General features: G+C 37.5%; 1 protein-coding gene across 20 annotated transcripts in view; it reads right to left on the bottom strand.

Moving 5' to 3' along the window:
* PUM1 (pumilio RNA binding family member 1) overlaps positions 1 to 13,426 on the bottom strand; it is a 126,002-nt gene that overhangs the window by 37,914 nt on the left and 74,662 nt on the right. For 13 of the 20 annotated variants that reach the window (XR_011562461.1, XM_019979549.2, XM_019979568.2 and 10 more), the window contains 3 exons: positions 8,816 to 8,909; positions 7,350 to 7,466; positions 3,512 to 3,663 (listed from right to left, as the gene is read on the bottom strand). Coding sequence is in view for 19 of the 20 variants with exons in the window: in XM_019979549.2 (XP_019835108.1) it covers positions 3,512 to 3,663; positions 7,350 to 7,466; positions 8,816 to 8,909 (363 nt within the window). In the remaining variant the exon portion in view is untranslated. The remainder of the gene's footprint in view (positions 1 to 3,511; positions 3,664 to 7,349; positions 7,467 to 8,815; positions 8,910 to 13,426) is intronic. The other 7 variants (XM_019979616.2, XM_019979584.2, XM_019979632.2 and 4 more) reach the window with 2 other exon arrangements.

The raw sequence follows: 13,426 nt of genomic DNA, 5'->3' as shown, positions 1-13,426 counted from the left end.
AAAGACACTGTCCATATTGGCAAAAAGAGATGTACAGACACTAAATCCACCGAAAGTTTCTCATTTCCTTATCCACAGAAGTAGTGAGAGGAATAGCTGATCACGCAAATTTGTAGGAAGTATTAAAATTAATGTCTGCAAGGCACTAAACCTAGTAACCAGGAAACAATCAATAACCAATAGTTAATTCCTATCAAAATATTAGGCAATTTATCTATCTGTGACTGAAAGAATTCTAATGGACTTTATAAGAGAAGGAATGCTTCAATCTATATAGACAGAAGACTCAAGAGAAGTTGCACAGGTGAGAGTTTGGGCCAAGACTGAGAAGATGCCTCACCAACAATCCAGAAGAGCTCTAACTCAAGGAAAAGTAAACAGCATTTACAGAGCTATGGCAAAATACTAATAGTTCAAAATTTTTTTTAATTTTAAAAGAAGAAGGAAAGTCAATGAAAACATCCTTTTCATAGGGCATAATGAATTAGGCTTCTGTTTTGTTAGGAGCTGTGTACAGAGTCACAGGACAGGGAAATGGACAGGGTGTCCGAAGAGAGGGGCAGTCCAGACCACTGAGCTCTGTTTCACAATGACGACAGCAATGTGCAGCCTCTCAGTCAACTCTCTAGAAATCAATGCAGTACCCTTGATGATAAACCAAAGTCTCTAAGTCAGCTCCCAATATTCATACTTTAATTTCATAAAGAAATGTCAAGCCCGGGAAACAAACACGTAAAATTTCACAAGTAACATTTTACACATCGAATAAAATCAACAAAAATGACTGAATATCTATTTGTAAAACGCTATCCTACAAGTCAGTTTACTATTTTCATGATGCAAAAAGTATTAAATTCTAGTTTCTTTTCAAAGGCAGTAATTTTAAATATAGCATTTAAATTTAATAAGCAAGCAGATAGATGCTCAACGGAGATATTTTAACAATCATTCACCCTTCTATAGTTCATCGTACTTGGTAGAATCATCATCTATATAGTCTCCCCTCATTTAGAGGCTTCTAAAGCCATTCTAAACTTCTCTCTCATGATACAACACCCAGCATCAAGCCACCACCAAGATTACCCCATGCCTGAGTTCACCTAATATCCAGAATTTTTTCTTCACCAAACATTTTGAAATTTTTAAAAAATGAACATTTTTATCAGGTGTCAAAGGAATCTTCGAAAAGAATGAAAAAGGAATCAGAAAAAAGATGGAGTGGCCAAGAGGTCAACTCCAACAATCAGATTTGGAAAAGAGTTAGCATATCTAGAAAGTAACAAATGCTTTTTGATAAAAGGCAAAGGCCAAAAAGGTCAAAAGTTTTAAAACAACCTCTCATTTAAATGACTATAACCAAAGAAGTTCACCAGGAAAATCATATTTTTCTAAAACATCTGAAGTCAGAAATTGGCAAAAATGACACTGGAATTAAAAAATGTATACTTGTCAAAAGATAATTTGAATAACAACTTTTTCACAGTAGAGTCTGTTATTGCTGGTGACAGAAAACTCAGAAATACTGCACCTGACTGTCATGCTCAATTTACAGCTAAGACGTCATGCAACTTGCCTTAGTTGCAACCAGTCAGTGGCAGAACAAAGACCAGATCTCAGGTTTTCTATCACTCTAGATATCATATGGTCAGAAGATAGCACAAACTGTGAATTTACACACTTGTGTTCAAATCTTAACAATTTAATACATGTGTGACCCTGGGCACAGAAATTCCATTCCCTCAATCTTATGCTGGGAAGTCATGTAATCTACTTATTAGAATTAGAATGAGAGAAACTATATGTAGAGCGCTTAGCTTTAAACAAAAAGATTTCAGTAAGATGTACTTATTACTATTTTTCTTATTCAGTCTACTAGAGCTGATTTGAAAACACAGCTATTACTTCAGTCTTCCAAATTCATGATCTGGCAGCCAGTTAAAACACAAAGACCATCAACTGATAAGTGCCAACTTTCCACAAAGAGTAGCTATTAAGAAATTTATTAATAGAGGTCACTCTTCTGTCAACAAATTATATGCTGAATCCCCTCTATAAGTGGTACTAGAATTGTACCTACTGTAAAGAAAACCACACATTAACTTCCAGAAAGTCATCTAACTGAAAAAATACTGAGCCAGACAAAACTAGCTAGAATTTCAAGACCTGGTTTTTCTATAAACCTGTGAAATCTAAGAAATTAAACATACACCTTATCAGTGAGAATGATAAGAAGCAAACAGCTCTTGTTTGGATCATTATCATATGTACATATATGAGCATGGTGTTTTTCCTCAAAACGAAGGAAAAAAAAAGCTTTAATTTGATGATGCTTACCAAAAGCCTAAATGCTCGTTTTATTTGCTCAAAAAAATTTACATTTCCAGGACATTATACCATGGAAATAATCAAGGATTTATGCAAAGGATATTAAGCTTATTTGTAACGCCAATATAGTACTAAGTTATAGCAGCAGTTACATAAATATAACAAATAATAATGGACTGGTCAAAATAAAGAATGAGGCACTCTTTGATGGATTTAAAAACAATAAATAACAGGGAAGAGTATAATAACAAGATGCAAAGCTGTGTGGACAGCATAATCCCAATTTTATAAGAAATTAATTAAATAGTAAGACTAGAATGACAGACACCAAACATTTATACTGGTTTTTTTCTGACACAAGAATTTAAGGGATTTATTTTTCCCTTCAAGTAATTCAATTCACCATAACTTTCAGAAATAAATAGGTATTATTCTAGCAAGCAAGAGAAAACAGCCTAATATAAAAAGACACTTGGTTTTGCAATTAACTATTCCTTTTCTCATCTAGGTTAAAAAGCTTACTCTAAGTTAAAAAAGATATAAATAGGTTTAAGATTTATGTCCAATTCAATAGATGTTACTACACATAAAATAGACAATCAAGGACCTACTGATAACACAGGGAACTATTTTCAAGATCTTGTAATAACCTATAATGAAAAAGGATTTGAGAAAGAATATATAAATATATATGTGTATGTGTATATATGGATGTATAACTGAATCACTTTGATATACATCTGAAACTAATACAACACTGTAAAACAACCATACTTCAATTTTTTTTTAATAAAACGGATGCCATAAATAAGCAATCTGAAGAACTAGTACCTTCCCTTTGGTAGCAAACTACTTAAAGAGAGCCAGAAGTGATCTGAGAATGGTGCTTAGAAAGTAACCAAAGTATCAAAGCAAGAAAACTTCACCATCACTAAACTGGAAAATCCTCTTAAGCAGTATCACATGGTATGTCATACCATGATCTCACTTCGTCATGCTGACCAAAGAACAGATACATAAAAGGCATTCAGTAAAGCACAGGCGAGTCTGTCTGAACTCATATACCACACGAGGGAACTCACTCACTCACCACTCACAGTTTCTCTATCAGGAACAACATTACTGTTTAATTATACACAATAACTAAGATTCACACTTAGGTGGGGTAAGTTTTGTTGACATTTACCTGCTGCTGCCCTTGCTGAGCCTGTGGGGTGGTCTGCTGATTAGCAGAATTTGTTGCTGCAGCAGCGGCGGCGGCTTGCTGCTGGAAAAGACTGGCAGGGTAGACTCCCCAGGGAGTAACTCCGTAATACTGGGGAGGGACCACAGCCGGGCCTAAAAATAGCAAGAGAAAGGTAAGAAAAATTTAGATTATTAACAATCAGAGTTTCCAAAAACTATATTTGATTCACCAGACACTGCTGTAAAATATTAATATACTGATTCATTTTAGCTAATCATGAATTCTATTTTTTAAAAACAGAAAATATTCTATGTGATTCCCACACCAAAGTCTCCTAAAGTCAGCAATATACTCCAGGCCTAGAGAAAGAAGCTGGGGAAGGACCAAGCATTGGAGATATTGAAAGGGAGTATAACTGATAAAAGTTAGAAGAAACTAAGAACAGATGGAAGAATTGGCCTTGGTCAAGAAGGCAAAGGTGTGTTTTTACTGAGAAAGAAAAAATATATATAGGATAGATATAGACAAAGTTTGCTGCTAAAAGGGAAATGGAAAGTCTGTATGCTTAAAGTGATGGAACACAGCAAAAGATGAAGCTGCACCCTGCTTTCAGTCTAAGGACGACACCTGAAGTGACTGATGGGGACAGGGATCTTGGTGCTTCATTAACTCCAGAAGCATGAAAATCCATCAGTTGTCTGACAACAAAGCCCAGACACGCCACTGAACTTCCACGGCTCAAATTTGAAGAGGCTTGTTTTTCCCATCTCTATTTTTAATGTCACAAAAAGCATTTAACATAACTACATTTAGATATCAGAATATGAAATTTTAAACTTAAGTCAAAGCTGAAAACAGACGGAAATGGAAAAAAAAAAAAAAGACACCTCGACTTCTCACAGACCTGAGTATTCTATACAAAACTGAGCGTTCTGTTTTAACCTCTTTGGCAACAAGCTACCACTGCAGTCTCTGCCAAACAGAACAAGCAGGAGAGAAGTTAACAGAGCTATGCGGACAGCAACCTAGGTGGGGCAAAAATCTAAACCACAGAATTCTCTGAAGCTGGTGGCTAGAAACATCAAGGCTCATTTGTCAACCAAGACAAGGGCACAAAGCCAGCATCTCACATGTGTGGGAACACATATCTAATGAGAATTTTCCTAGTTAAAGCAAAGTTTCAAATATTTGCAACTTGATTAAATAATAACTGCACTTTTCAGTGAAATTCCATAGACCTGTTTCAAATACATCCATTCTGACATAGTAGCCAATCCTGTAAAAATACGTATTTCATTAAGTCAAAAAAAACTGGTTCATGTTTTTGCTTCTCCATTAAATTCTAAAACACAAATAAGTCAAATTATATTACTGTCCAATATTACTATGACATTTCTTTTCTTTTTAACTCTGACATTTCTAATTTGGCATTTTCTGTATCTGTAGTCTTAGACGAGATAAAGAATCTGTTTATAAAGGTGCCCATGGTCAAAAACAGTGCAAAATGGTGCAAAATGAAGGTGCTGCTTAGGAAGGCTATGCTACATCATTTTTTAATAATAAGCAAATAAGTTAAAAATTTTTAAACATGTGGGCATGTTTGGCTCAGGGTGCATCATTAATTGAGCTTGATTCCCTCAGGATATCTGTTTCAATTTCTGTGGATTAACATTCCACAAGAATATGCAGTTTTAGTTTATAACAGTTTAGTTAACATTTCTGCTCTGTGTGAAAGCACTTAATTCATTTTCCATTTGGCTCAGATGATAAGTACAAAAGCAAGATTCTCATCATCAAACTATGATCTCACTGAGGACAACTTTTGTCATCTCTAAGACTGGTTCTTTGTTTCAAATAACATATGGTAAGTCAGTAGAGGAAAGTTTGTAAAGGAAAGAAGTACAAAAAAGATAATTCAAGACAACATGGACAGTATATGACAGTGCAGTACATGCACAGGCTTTGAGCTAGATCTGACTTAAATCTCAACTCTGTAACATTTAAATTATGTGAGCTCTACTACCCAAAGTAATCTACAGAATTAATGTCATTCATATCAAATTACCCATGACATTTTTCACAGACCTGGAACAAAGAACCCTAAAATTTATATGGAACCAGGAAAGACTCAAAATTGCCAAAACAATTTTGAGAAAAAGAACGAAGCAGGAAGCATAATCCTGCCAGATTTAGGACAATACTACAAGGTGACAGTAATTAAAACTGCATGGTACTGGCACAAAAACAGACATACAGACACCAGTGGGACAGAAAGGAGAACCTAGAAATAAACTCTCACACCTACAGTCAATTAGTCTTCAACAAAGGAGGCAAAAATACACAATGGAAAAAGGACAGTCTCTTCACCAAACAGTGCCGGGAAAAGTTGAACAGCCACATGAAAATAAATGAATTTAGAACACATTCTCAGACTGTACAAAATGTCTTAAAGACTTAAGATACAACACCATAAAACTCCTAGAAGAGAACACAGGCAAAACATTCTAACATAAATCATACCAATGTTTTCTTAGGTCAGTCTCCCAAAGCAATAGAAATGAAAATAAAAATAAACAAAAGGGACACAGTCATGTTTACATACACAAGCAAATAAATACAAAGCGAAAAGAGAAAGAGTAAGGACAGGTTAACCAAGGAAGCTTTCTACAGGTGACAATACCAGCTAAGAAGCTTCCCAGGCAAAGTATGGGGAAAGAGTTTACTCTAGAGGACTAAGAAGACCATAATGTCTAAAGACGCAGAGGCCTAAACCAGTGCGGTGTGTGTAGCAAACCAAAATCAATTTAATACTGCTAGAATGTATGGTATGAGACCCAGGGCGGCGGGGGGGCCCTGCCGGGTAGAAGTGGTGCACATGTGGAGATGCTCGTATAGTCATGGAAAGACTGCTATACATAGTGGGTCTCAATCCTCACTAATCCTTAGAATGTCATGGTAGCTCCTTTCAAGTACTGATTTCAAGGAACAATCCACCATCACCACCCAAGTAATTTGGAATGACCAGCCATGCTGACGTTATCTGCAGTGTACTGTATTAGGTAAGTAAGACAGAAATCAATAAAGGATTTAAGTAGAAGGGTAACATAGTAAGATTTGTGTTTGAGACTGTTTTCTCAAACAATCTAGGTGGGTGAACGAGGGAGAAAAAGGAAGTAAGCTGGTAAAATATAAGAGAGAACAGCTGTAAAAGTCTAGGTAAAGATTAAAGGATCTGCCATAGTAGGAAGATATAAGCAAGGGGAGAAATTCCCGAAATATATATGAGCAACTGGTGACTCAGTGGAGCAAAAATATCTATACAGTAACACAACACTGTAAATGAATGAATTAATTTAGGAAGTGGTCTAAAGCAGAGGTCCCCAACTCCCAGCCTGCAGTCTGTTAGGCATTAGGCCACACAGCAGGAGGTGAGCAGCAGGCAAGTGAGCCAAGCTTCATCTGCCAGTCACCATCGCTTGCATTAGAGTCTGAACCACTCACCCCACCACCCAGCCCCTACCTCCCACCATCTACGGAAAAACTGTCTTCCACGAAACTGGTCCCTGATGCCAAAAATGTTGGTGACAAGACGCCTAAAGGCATTTGCACTAAGCCAAAGAAAAAAGACAGGAGGCAGCTGATTAACCTCATTTTAAATATGTTCAAGTCCGAGGTTATAGGTGGGCAGAGATATTTAGCTGGCAGATAGACGGTCCTGGAAATCAGGAGAGAAATATCCACTGGAAACACGGATTTGTAAAAGAGTATAAAAAATGAATGCCCATCAAAGGGACTTCTTTTAGCAGGTGAGAAAATCCCTCGTGGCAAAACGTCTCACCTAGCGTCGCTGCTGCAGCCAATCCAGCTGTGTAGGGGTCCGTCCCTGGGGGCGCAGCACTGATGATATATGGGTTGGGGACGAATGCAGCGGGAGCTAAACCTGCTGAAAACATACCTGTCAGTAAAAACAAACTTGACTAAAACAAACCTACCAAACTCCTACACAGTCTGGCTAACTATTCTGTGGGGAGGAGAAAAAAGAGAAGCTATAATAGGTTGAGTAAAATGGACTTTCAAAAAGATAATACCTGTACTAAAGATTATGGTGGCATCCATCTATCATCTTTTTTTAATAACCTCTGCTAAAGATTACAATTAAAACTACTAAGCAGTTTTAAATTTAGCACAATTTCTAAAAGACTAATGAAATTATAATAGGTTAAAATAAAGTGATTTAAAACAGTTTGTAATGGGATGGAGGGAAGTATTTATTTCCATTTAAACAATTCTCCAGTTCTCCTCAAAGAAAATGTATGCCTATTTATAAAGACTACTATCTGTAAGTACATATTAAATCAGACCCAGGCAAAGGTCTAGACTTAATACAGGTGACCCTTTGACAACACAGGGGATAGGGGAGCAGACACCTACACAGCCAGAAATTCATGTATAACTTTAAAATCAGCCCTCCATAGCCACACTTCAGCATCAACGATTCAACCAAGGATCAAGTAGTACTGTAGACCATATTTATTGAAAAAAATTCATATATAAGTGGACCTGCACAGCTTAATCCCATGTTGTTCAAGGGCCACCTGTATAACTAGGCTAGAAGCAAGTCTTTTCTTCCACAGCATTTCACAATCCGTGATGGGTGATTTTCTATCTATTCAATCATGTCATTTTAACCACCCCCCTTTATAAAATTTGTATTTGTATAGCACTATTTCAAAGAGACCCAAAAAAAGCTGTGTGTGTGGGGGGGGTGCGGGGAGGAGTCCAGTGTCAGCAGTAAGACAAAAATATGTTCCATAAGATAAAAAATATGTTAATATCAAGACATTAACAAGTACAACAGGTACAGAGCAACTTTAAAAACCAGTGATTATGATACAACTTTTTAAATTTTTCAACACATGCTACTTGGAAAATAGGTTTACAGGTACTACTTGCCACCTAATAAGATGTGATGTTGAGACACCCATAGTCTATATATGCCCAACAAGCACAAAATTGTTATTTAAGTTCATCCAAACCTACCAACAGAGCTGATGCTAGTCACTACAGGAAATACTTTAAGTCCTGAAACAGCTGGCAGAGCAATAACAGGATACTAAGAAATCTTATGAGTTAGGTCTAGAAAAATAGGAAGGTGGCTAAAGACAACTGGACAAGAGTTAGAGGCCGTTTACTCTGAGATCTGTCAGGACTTTCACAGTCAGTCCATACTAGCTGGGTTCCACAGCAGCCGCTGTCCTAAGACGGGGCCACCCCTACAAGGCAGCTTCTGGCTTAAGGACTTACCGATGTGGGGTTGATGCGCGGCTGCTAACGCATACTGCTGCTGCTGAGCGGCTGTCAACTGCTGGACAGCAAGCGCATTGGGTCTTTGGAACAGCTGAGGGAAGAAAAGGGCATGATGAGGTTAGAGAACCAATCTAATGAAGGAATGTTAAAGCCTCTCTGAATAAAAGTTTCCATAAACTCTTGTTTAGAAATGATGCTTTTAACAAGAATGTTCTCATGCTCTACTCCACTCCCTTGCTATCTATGATGCTTCATACTTCTGTTTTCCCTCTACGGCTCTGGCTCAATTTGGTGAGCCCAGTTCCCACATGCTGACTACTTGCTTCACAGGTTATCTGTCCCCTGAACCATAAACATACATACAAATGCCCTAACGGTTGTTTCAGGTCTGAGGGCACTGCCTGATCCAGAGCAAGCCAGAAACTAAACAAATGTACTACAAATGACTTACCTCACTGCACCGACTGCTGTTACCTCCCTTCAGTTCTTTTGAGAACTCTACAAACACTCTGAAATAATCCTCATCTACTCACATTTTAGACAGGAAAAGGGAAAGTTTTCATTTCATCCCCTGGCTGTCTCTTCTGGGGAAAACACTGAATATCTTCCTCAACTAGTGGTTTATAAAAACAGGTAAACTGGACAATGTGCAACTTTCAGGGGCTCCCGAATTTCCTAGGATACCAATCCTTTTACATGTGAGAAATAAAACAACAGAAGTATAGCTGCTACTAACAAAACTTGGATTATGAGCTTAGTTTCCAAGAAAAGGAAAGGAATTCAAAGGTCTTGACAGTAAGAATATCCTAAGATTCTCTCTTATTACAAAGTCAATCATTCATTTTAAATTATTTTTGAATCAAAACCTGATAGGCACTGTGCAAGGAACTAAGTTTACAACACTAAATAAAATGTTCATACAGTTTAATAGGAACAATACTGGTACCAAGAAAGGGGATACATGATTTTGGATTGCCCTGATATGCTTCCTTCCAAGGAGTTATATACTGAAGACGTCTTTATTTACTGAAATCAGACTGGGAGAATTTACTGCTGGGACTTCCCTACAAAGGACCTTCAACCTACCTACTCTTTCTACAGGACTTTTCAGGGGTTAGGCGAACATCACTGGATGATATATAACACATACCATGGATCTTGAACCACGGATGTCTTCATAAAGAAACCTGTTTTGGACGGTAGGTGATAATGTCATTCTGACAACTCAGTTTAATTACTGTCACAACTGAACTTTGATTCAGTTGTGGTGAACCTGATTGTTATGATTTGGTTACTTCTCTGCCTCAAGTATAAAAACAGACTGACTTTAATTTTTTTTTAAAGGTGAATATTCTGAACAAAGTGACCAACTTCACCTGTTACCTCTCTCTCTATATATATATATTTATCTTTCTAAAAACCAGAGTAAAATAAGTGTCTGCTTTCACAGTATGAATGTCAAAAGTAACCATGTAGTACAGGTTTCAAAAATGCTTTATATAGCTTTTTTTATTTTCAAAGGTTAAAGAAAAGAAAAACTTCATTATAATGCTGGTAAAAAAACAGCTCTACTTCATAAGCACTGATTAAATGTCAAGCATTCAAAAGAAATACAGGACTCTACTGGAAAATATATCAAAACAACTGTTCATTCCAGGAAGGGAGCCAACCAGTACTATTTGGTAACTACAACCTTGTGATCATTGCCAAGTTGGTTTGGTTTCACCTGAAGGACAGTGCCTCGTACTCCTCCTACTAACAGCTCTCCCCAAACCCCTCCCTTCAAGAGGAGCATCCAGGAGGCAGAAAACAAGTAAAACAGTAGAGAGTTGTCTAAATTTTTTCCAAGACTGTAAAAACACCTCCTAGTTCCACTAGGTATCTACTACCTATTCAATGGGTCTCTGGAATTTTCCTAGCCTAAACCTTTTGAAATATTTAACATCTCAGACAATGTTCATGCTAGCCTCTTCCCTCTACCTTTCTTGGCCCTGCTGCAAATAAAATAACTCATTTCACTCAACAAATTTTTTTTGAGCACTATTAGCTGGGCTCTGTGACAGGAAGCTAGGAGAATGATACTGTGTTCAGAATGTAACTCTTGAGGTTATCTTCACTTACTAAGCAAAAACAGTACTTTAACACCATTCCGTTATGACTTAACCTCACTTTGTATGTTTTTAACATTTTTTAACATTTCATGTAACATTACATGCATGTACTGTATCTGTAAATATACATACACACACACACACACACACAGAGTTTATGAATAAAAGTAACCACTCCATGTAACATTAGTTTGGGGTTCTCACTATTGTGTTACCACACTGAACACTGGGACTAATTAATAATTTTAACTAGAAACATATAGGCCTTATAACTGCTCCCATATATCCTATGTTTGAGAGTTGATTAATGTGTCCATGATTGTGACAGAGAAGGAATTATTTTGAGTGCCTTCTGCAGTAAACAATTAAACATAAGTAAACTATACATCAACAGCAGACAGATTTTGACCATAGCATAAATTACAGCAATTCTGGCACATTCTCGCATGTAAACAGTCCAATATTAACTGAAAATATAGGTTATTAAAAAACAAAACTGGGTAACTGCCAAGTGATAGGTTCCAGAGGATCCTGAACAACACATACAAATGCATTGTTTAGCACTGGGCAAAGTGCTAAACTCTGTCCCTTTCTCACCTCAAAATAAAACGTACTGCCAGGCCTGACTTCTTACGAGTTTAAGGCAATATGCCTAGTGGAGAGCAGATAAAAGCACAGACTCTGGGGCCAGAAAACCTGGACTGGTATCTCAGGTCCACCACTGACCCTGTGTGCGGGACGCTGGGAAGCAAAGTCACTTTGTGCCTCACTCTCTTCCTCTCTCTAAAGATGGACAATAAAGATCTGTCTAACTCATAAGGTTGTTTGCTAACTATTAAAATCAATACACATAGAAGTCCTCTCTATGTGATACTCTTTCTGATGAATGAGGCAAGCACCCCTTAACACAGACACAGGCCTTCTGTGGGCCACCTCTTATAGCGCGTCATGTAGCAAGACAGTCCGGGAAGAGACAAAGAAAGCAGAAGGCAAGACTCTTCCGAGTCAGGTGGCACTGACATATATACACTGCTAAGTCACTTCAGTCGTGTCCGACTCTGTGCGATCCCATAGACGGCAGCCCACCAGGCTCCCCCGTCCCTGGGACTCTCCAGGCAAGAACACTGGAGTGGGTTGCCATTTCCTTCTCCAATGCAGGAAAGTGAAAAGTGAAAGTGAAGTCACTCAGTCGTGTCTGACTCTTAGCGACCCCATGAACTACAGCCTACCAGGCTCCTCCGTCCATGGGATTTTCCAGGCAAGAGTACTGGAATGGGGTGCCATTGCCTTCTCCAATATATACACCATCATGTGTAAAACAGATAACTAGCGGGAAGCTGTTGTATAACACAGGAAGCCCAGCCTGGTGCTTTGTGACAACCTAGAGGGGTGGGATGGGGGGATGGGGGTACTCAACAGGGAGGGGAGTTATATATCTATATACATATAATTATGACCTATTTGTGATGATATACGGCAGACACCACAACATCGTATAGTAAAAGAATTAAAATGCTAATAGCATACACAACAAACCAACAAAAGTGATAAAAAGGATGAAAGCAGGAGTGGGAAGAAGAATAACAACTGTGTATCTTTTTACACTGTTTTGATTTTTTGAACCATGTGAATGCTACTACCTATTCAAAAATTAAATGTTAAAAAGTATACAAAATAGACCCCCCAAAAAAAAACTTCTGAGCAGTGTTAAAGTCAAAGTCCTGCTGAGTTCATGAGCACCACCTGCTTTAGGTCACAAAGAGGAAAGAAAAACCTTTTTGTTTTTGTTGTTGATACAAGTAATTTTAAAACATATACCATGCTAAAAAAAAACTATGAATGCAGTTAAACCTGAAGGTGAGACAGCTCCACACAGAGAGTTTTATGTTTCTAGAACTAGGTCCAAAGCAAAGCGCGAGGAGCCAGAAACTGAGACAAAGGTGTCTGCAGAGCAGGGTTTAAGACCTTCAGGAAGTCTCTGAGCTTCTCGATGTCTTAATTTTCTTATCTATAAAAATGGCTGCCCTACCTGACAAGGCTATTGCCAGAATTCACGGAGAAAAGCCTTTTAAACACTAAGAGTATTACATCAATAGTGGGGCTATAAATTTTAAAGAAAAAGTTATATTCTGGCGCTAGTCCTCAGTATATTAAATTTTTGAAAATTTGCTACTGTCTATAGCCTCTAGATCAAAGTTCATTTTTGATCAGGTTATCTGAACAGCTGCAATAGTTAACATATAATTATAATGATTTTTAGTGTAACAGGTACATACAAACTATGCTGCCAAACTTAAAAAAAAAATTCACATTTCTTTAGCAGATGAAGAATCTGATTTCAAAATAAATGACTTCTAAATAAGTGAGGAAAACAAAATACAGCCTTCCATCAAGCAAATTATTATCTTTAGAGGAAAATCATATTCTAAAATTTCATCAAAGTCAAAGAACAATAAAGGTATGTTTCAAATGACCTAACTGCTAGCTAAAGTCAGCA

This window comes from Bos indicus, chromosome 2 (assembly GCF_029378745.1).
Source record: "Bos indicus isolate NIAB-ARS_2022 breed Sahiwal x Tharparkar chromosome 2, NIAB-ARS_B.indTharparkar_mat_pri_1.0, whole genome shotgun sequence".
Taxonomy (NCBI): domain Eukaryota; kingdom Metazoa; phylum Chordata; class Mammalia; order Artiodactyla; family Bovidae; genus Bos; species Bos indicus.
This window is presented reverse-complemented; position numbering and strand designations above follow the sequence as displayed.